Raw genomic sequence first — 7,568 nt, 5'->3', positions numbered from 1 at the left:
AGGGCACAGTACTGGCCAGTACTGTAGTCATAGCTCCGGCAAACAGAAAAAAATAATTTAATATTTAAAAGTTTGTTAGTCTCACAAGTAAACTTTCGGACTGTGGGAGGAAACCGGAGCACCCGGAGAAAACCCACGCAGACACAGGTAGAACAAGCAGACTCCACAGAGACAGTGACCCAGGAATTGAACCTGGATCCCTGGTGCTGTGAGGCAGTAACATTCGCCACTGCGACATCCCTTTATTTTAAGGCTGTGTCACGTCTGCCTAACTGAGTTACTGGGAAAATCCCCAAGGCGCCACACTCTGCGCCTGTCCGGGTACACTGAACCCGATTTACTAAGTGTCCCGTGCTGATATCACTCTATCTAACTGTACCAGCATCCAGATGGATTTGAGAGGGTTATGTACTAGGTGGGTATGCGTAGAGCTATCTGTGACATCTTCCAGTCCCCACCCCAGCCAGAGAAGCTCAGCTGTGAATATTGTCTCTTCTCAGGTACGATTAAGGACTATTGAGCTTTGCAGCATAAATCCGCGGCCCCTGAATCTTAGCCTTTACTAATCAGATAGATTGATGAATGAATTATAGATTCCGTCCACTCTTCAAGCAGTTTGTCAACACGCAGCCTCCTTGGTAACAGAACCCCTCAGCCACGGGCAGAGGTCAGATCCGTCCCTTTAAGCAGTCCGCGTTGCTCTGAATGAACTGGTAGAGATCTCTGCTCCAGCTCCCTCCGGAGACTTTCTTCGAATACCTCTCCAACATGCTGTAAAGTTGCCCTGTCCAGAGAGGAGGGGAAGGTAACAGACTGAGTACTGGTAGATGTCAAAGCTTGCTTACGTTACACATCGGAAGGGGCAGCACCAAAGCTGTACTGTGGGAGGAAACCGGAGCACCTGGAGGAAACCCACGCAGACACGGGGAGAACGTGCAGATTCCACACAGGCAGTGACCCAAGCCAGGAATTGAACCCAGGTCCCTGGTGCAGTGAGGCACCTTCAGCAATTAAGAATTTTATTCACTCATATGGGGATGTGGGCTTCGCTGGCTGGGTCCAGCATTTATTACCCATCCCTAATTGCCCCTTGAGAAGGAGGTGGGTGAGCCACCTTCTTGAACTCACTGCAGTTCCTGTGGTGTAGGTACACCCACAGTGCTGTTAGGGAGGGAGTTTGCATTCTCATTTTTAGCCACAAACAGACAGTGGTCTCGGAGCTCACACTCAGTGTAGGAAAGATATGTTTTGTTTGTATTAGCGTGCAAGGAACAAAATTTCTCACTGTATCCCAATGCATGTGACAATAATAAATCAAACAGTAGTTTTCACTGTATCCCAGTACATGTGACAATAATTAATCAAACAATACTTTTCACTGTATCCCAGTACTGTGACAATAATAAATCAAACAATACTTTTCACTGTATCCCAATACATTGATAATGATAAGTTAAATCAAAGTCTCTCCCATAAGAACACAAGAAATAGGAGCAGGAGTAGGCCATCTCGCCCTTTGAGCCTGCCCCGCCATTCAATAAGATCATGGCTGATCTGAAGTGGATCAGTTCCACTTTCCCGCCCTCTCCCCATAACCCTTAATTCCCCTGTCCATCAGAAATCTATCTACCCGTGTCTTAAATATATTCAGTGAGGTAGCCTCCACCACTTCAACAGGCAGAGAATTCCAGAGATTCACCACCCTTTGAGTGAAGAAGTTCCTCCTCAACTCCGATCTAAACTGCCCCCCTCCCCCTTATCTTGAGGCTGTGCCCTCTTGTCCTGCTATCCTTTCTGAGTGGGAAGAATCTCTCTACCTCTACCCTATCCATCCCCTTCATTATCTTATACGTTTCTATAAGATCCCCCCTCATCCTTCTAAACTCCAACGAGTACAGACCCAGTCTATTTAGTCTCTCTTCATAGTCCAACCCCCTCATCTCTGGTATCAGCCTCGTGAACCACCACTGTACTCCCTCCAAGGCCAAAATATCCTTGCGCAAGTGCGGCGACCAAAACTGCACACAGTACTCCAGCTGCGGCCTCACCAGTACCCTGTACAGTTGCAGCAAGACCTCCCTGCTTTTATATTCTATCCCCCTCGCTATAAAGGCCAACATTCCCATTCGCCTTCTTGATCACCTGCTGCACCTGCAGACTGGGTTTTTGCGACTCGTGCACAAGGACCCCCAGGTCCCTCTGCACCGTAGCATGCTGCAGCTTTTTGCCTTTTAAATAGTAATCCCTCCTACTATTATTCCTGCCAAAGTGGATAACCTCACACTTGCTAACATTGTACTCCATCTGCTAGGTCCTCGCCCACTCGCTCAGCCTATCCAGATCCCTCTGCAGACTTTCCACACCCTCCGCGCAATTTGCTTTTCCACTCATCTTTGTGTCATCAGCAAATTTTGTCACCCTACACTCAGCCCCCTCCTCCAGATCGTCTGTATAAATGGTAAATAGTTGAGGCCCCAGCACCGATCCCTGCGGCACTCCACTAGTCACCAACCGCCAACCAGAATAGCACCCATTGATACCATGTGAATAGTTTAGTTCCTACTTACCCACTGTGAAATCCTTCCTCCGCAGGAACTGATGCATCTCGTGTATGCTTTCCTCGAGGGCAGTGTCCCCAAAAGTGAAGTAGATCACATCCCTGCCTGCCTGAGCAGCGGCCATCATCTGAATGAGCGCTGTGAAAACAAGTAGAGGAGAACTCAGTCATCATTTGCACAGAGGTCGAGCGCCATCAGGTCTGTGCTGCTGCTGCCTCCCAGCTCTCTTACATTCAAACCGAATAGATGGTGGAACAGTAGCGCTGCTGCCTCACAGTGCCAGGGACCCAGGATCGATTCTCGGCTTGGATCACTGCGTGTGTAGAGTTTGAACATTTTCCCCATGTCTGGATGGGTTTCCTCCAAGTGCTCCAGTTTCCTCCTACAGTCCAAAGATGTGCAGGTTAGGTGGATTGGCCATGCTAAATTGCCCCTTAGTGTCCAAAGATGTGCAGGTTAGGAGGATTGGCCATGCTAAATTGCCCCTTAGTGCCCAAAGATGTGTAGGTTAGGAGGATTGGCCATGCTAAATTGTCCCTTAGTGTCCAAAGATGTGTAGGTTAGGAGGATTGGCCATGCTAAATTGCCCCTTAGTGCCCAAAGATGTGTAGGTTAGGAGGATTGGCCATGCTAAATTGCCCCTTAGTAAGAACATAAAGAACATAAGAAATAGGAGTAGGAGTAGGCCATCTAGCCCTTCGAGCCTGCCCCGCCATTCAATAAGATCATGGCTGATCTGTCGTGGCTCAGTTCCACATTCTCGCCCTCTCCCCATAACCCTTAATCCCCTCGCTTATCAAAAACCCATCAATCCGCGTCTTAAAAATATTTAGCGAGGCAGCCTCCACCACTTCAACGGGCAGAGAATTCCAGAGATTCACCACCCTTTGAGTGAAGAAGTTCCTCCTCAACTCCGTTCTAAACCGCGCCCCCTTTATCTTGAGGCTGTGCCCCCTAGTCCTACTGTCCTTTCTGAGCAGGAAGAGTCTCTCCACCTCTATCCTATCCATCCCATTCATCATCTTATACGTCTCAATGAGATCTCCCCTCATTCTTCTAAACTCTAACGAGTACAAGCCTAGTTAATTCAGCCTCTCCTCATAGCTCAACCCCCTCAACTCCGGTATCAGCCTAGTAAACCTCCTCTGCACTCCCTCCAAGGCCAAAATATCCTTGCGTAAGTGTGGCGACCAAAACTGCACACAGTACTCCAGCTGCGGCCTCACCAATGCCCTATACAGCTGCAGCAAGACCTCCCTACTTTTATATTCAATCCCCCTCGCTATGAAGGCCAGCATCCCATTCGCCTTCCTGACCACCTGCTGCACCTGCAGGCTGGGTTTTTGCGACTCATGCACAAGGACCCCGAGGTCCCTCTGCACAGTTGCCTGCTGCAGTTTTTCACCCCGTAAGTAATAATCCTTCCTACCATTATTCCTACCAAAGTGGACCACCTCACACTTGCCAACATTAAATTCCATTTGCCATTTCCTGGCCCATTCGCCCAGCCTATCTAGATCTTTCTGCAGACTCTCCACACCCTCCGCGCAGTTTGCCGTTCCGCCAGTCTTGGTGTCATCAGCAAATTTCGACACCCTACACTCGGTTCCCTCCTCCAGATCATCTATATAAACGGTAAATAGCTGAGGCCCCAGCACCGACCCCTGGGGCACCCCACTAGTCACCAACCGCCAATCCGAATAGCACCCATTGACCCCCACTCTCTGCCTCCTATTTGACAACCAATCCGCTATCCACGCTAACACCCTACCCCCAACTCCATGTCCCCTGACCTTCTGTAATAACCTCTTGTGAGGTACCTTGTCAAACGCCTTCTGAAAATCAAGAAAGACCACATCCACCGGCTCTCCTCTATCCACCGCCCTAGACACATCCTCATAGAACTCCAGTAAATTTGTCAGACACGACTTCCCCTTAACGAAGTGCCCAAAAATGTGCAGGTTAGGAGGATTAGCCATGTTAAATTGCCCCTTAGTGTCCAAAGATGTGCAGGTTAGGTGTATTGACCATGCTAAATTGCCCCTTAGTGTCCAAAGATGTGCAGGTTAGGTGTATTGACCATGCTAAATTGCCCCTTAGTGTCCAAAGATGTGCAGGTTAGGTGTATTGACCATGCTAAATTGCCCCTTAGTGTCCAAAGATGTGCAGGTTAGGTGTATTGACCATGCTAAATTGTCCCTTAGTGTCAGGGGGGATTAGCTAGGGTAAATGCAGGGGGTCACGAGGACAGGACTTGGATGGGCTTGTGGTAGGTACAGACTGGATGGGCCGAATGGCCTCCTTCTGCACTCTAGGCATTCTATGAGATAGATCATCAAAATCGATTTGTGTTATATTAATGAACTGACAATAATGGGTGCTTGTTTTTTTTTAAAAGGACTTCTCCCCGGGGATGTAGCTGGTGCATTCAGATTATTTTGTCACTTAGTTCTGGGGCGGTTGTCCCAGCGTTTCAGGGACACCAGGTGGCAGTGCTATGCTTGAGAAAGTCCAAGGCTCAGCAGCTCTGCCAGCAGCTGTGAGTCAATACTGCAAGTGCGGTGACCAGCAAACGCCTGGCCACTCATTCTATCCAGTCCCTCTCTCTGTAATCCCATACATTTACCCCACTATCTCCCTAACCTGCACATCTTTGGACACTGAGGAGCAATTTGGCACGGCTGACCCACCTAACCCGCACATCTTAAAAGTTTATTTATCAGTGTCAAAGGAATGAACACTGCAATGAAGTTACTGTGAAAATCCCCTAGTTGCCACACTCCGGCACCCGTTCGGGTTACGCTGAGGGAGAATTTAGCACCTAACCAGCATGTCTTTCGGACTGTGGGAGAAAACTCACGCAGACACGGGGAGAATGTGCAGATTCCACACAGACAGTGACCCCCAAGGCCGGAATTTAACCCGGATCCCTGGTGCGGTGAGGCAGCAGTGCTGCCCCTAATGTGGGTTCGAATGTGCTCTATTTGAGCTGAAAGTTTATACTGCACAATTCATGACCTCCAGATCTCCCAAACGGCTTTAAGCCACTCAAGCACTGTCCCTGTTATATAGGAAACACAGAAGACCATTTGTGCATAGCAAGATCCCACTATTCTTGTGCAAGGTTTAAATCTTGACCTTGACATCAGGGAGAACAACTTTGTGCCTCTTCAAAATACTGCCCCAGGGGTCTTTCAGCACCACGAGAGATCTGACATCACTTTAGTTTAACATTAGGAGCAGGAGTCGGCCATCTGGCCCCTCGAGCCTGCTCCGTCATTCAATAAGATCATGGCTGATCGTTTTGTGGACTCAGCTCCACTTACCTGCCCGCTCACCATAATCCTTAATTCCTCTACTGTTCAAAATCTATCTATCCTTACCTTAAAAACATTCAATGAGGTAGCCTCAACTGGGCAGGGAATTCCACAGATCCACAACCCTTTGGGTGAAGAAGTTCCTCCTCAACTCAGTCCTAAATCTGCTCCCCCTTATTTTGAGGCTATGCCCCTGAGTTCTAGTTTCACCTGCCAGTGGAAACAACTTCCCTGCTTCTATCTTATCTATTCCCTTCATAATCTTATATGTTTCTATAAAATCTTCCCTCATCCTTCTGAATGCCAATGAGTATAGCCCCAGTCGACTCAGTCTCTCCTCATAAGCCAACCCTCTCAACTCCAGAATCAACCTAGTGAATCTCCTCTGCACCCCCTCCAGTGCCAGTATATCCTTTCTCAAGTAAGGATACCAAAACTGTACACAGTATTCCAGGTGTGGCCTCACCAGCACCTTATACAGCTGCAACATAACCTCACTGTTTTTTACACTCCATCCCTCTCGCAATGAAGGACAAAATTCCATTTGCCTTCTTCATTACCTGCTGCACCCGCAAACCAACTTTTTGCAACTCATGCACAAGGATAATGGAAGACAGAGGATAGCAGTGGAAGGGTGTGTTTCTGAATGGAGGGCTGTGACAAGTGGTGTTCCTCAGGGGTCAGTGCTGGGACCTTTGCTGTTTGTAGTAAATATAAATGATTTGGAGAAAAACGTAACTGGTTTGATTAGTAAGTTTGCGGACGACACAAAAGTTGGTGAATTTGCGGATAGTGATGAGGGCCATCAGAGGATACAGCAGGATATAGATCAGTTGGAGACTTGGGTGGAGAGATGGCAGATGGACTTTAATCCGTACAAGTGTGAGGTAATGCATTTTGGAAGGTCTAATAAAGATAGGAAATATACAGTAAATGGCAGAACCCTTAAGAGTATTGATAGGCAGAGGGATCTGGGTATACAGGTACACAGGTCACTGAAAGTGGCAACGCAGGTGAAGAAGGTAGTCAAGAAAGCATACGGCATGCTTGCCTTCATCAGCCAGGGCACTGAGTTTAAAAATTGGCAAGTCATGTTGCAGCTTTTTCAAACCTTAGCTAGGCCGCACTTGGAATAGTGTGTTCAATTCTGGTCGCCACACTACCAGAAGGATGTGGAGGCTTTGGAGAGGGTACAGAAAAGATTTACCAGGATGCTTCCTGGTATGGAGGGCATGAGCTATGAGGAAAGATTGGAGAAACTTCGTTTGTTCTCACTGGAGCAACGGAGGTTGAGGGGGGAACCTGATAGAAGTCTACAAGATTATGAGGAGCATGGACAGAGTGAATAGTCAGAAGCTTTTTCCCAGGGTGGAAGAGTCAATTACTCGGGGGCATAGGTTTAAGGTGCAAGGGGCAAGGTTTAAAGGAGATGTACAGGACAGTTTTTCACATAGAGGGTGGTGGGTGCCTGGAACTCATTGCTGGCGGAGGTAGTGGAATCAATACGATAGTGACTTTTAAGGGGCATCTTGACAAATACTGAAGGGGATGGGAATAGAGGGATATGGTCCCCAGAAAGGGTTTTAGTTCAGTCAGTGCAGGTTTGGAGGCTCAAAGGGCCTGTTGCTGTGCTGTAATTTTCCTTGTTCTTTGACACCCAGGTCTCTCTGCACATTTTTTACCATTTAAACAA

General features: G+C 48.0%; 1 protein-coding gene across 1 annotated transcript in view; it reads right to left on the bottom strand.

The window, feature by feature from the left end:
• Positions 1-7,568, bottom strand: part of LOC145361346 (poly(ADP-ribose) glycohydrolase-like) — a 48,780-nt gene continuing 41,212 nt past the window's right edge. Inside the window, exons 15-16 of the mRNA XM_080217018.1 lie at positions 2,568-2,696; positions 1-784 (exon numbers count right to left, since the gene is read on the bottom strand). Of these exons, the coding sequence (XP_080073144.1) occupies positions 669-784; positions 2,568-2,696 (245 nt within the window). The 3' untranslated portion in view covers positions 1-668. The remainder of the gene's footprint in view (positions 785-2,567; positions 2,697-7,568) is intronic.

This window comes from Carcharhinus amblyrhynchos, chromosome 34 (assembly GCF_965287045.1).
Source record: "Carcharhinus amblyrhynchos chromosome 34, sCarAmb.v2.hapA, whole genome shotgun sequence".
Taxonomy (NCBI): Eukaryota; Metazoa; Chordata; class Chondrichthyes; order Carcharhiniformes; family Carcharhinidae; genus Carcharhinus; species Carcharhinus amblyrhynchos.
Note: the sequence above shows the minus strand (reverse complement) of the source record. Positions and strands in the feature narration are given on the sequence as shown.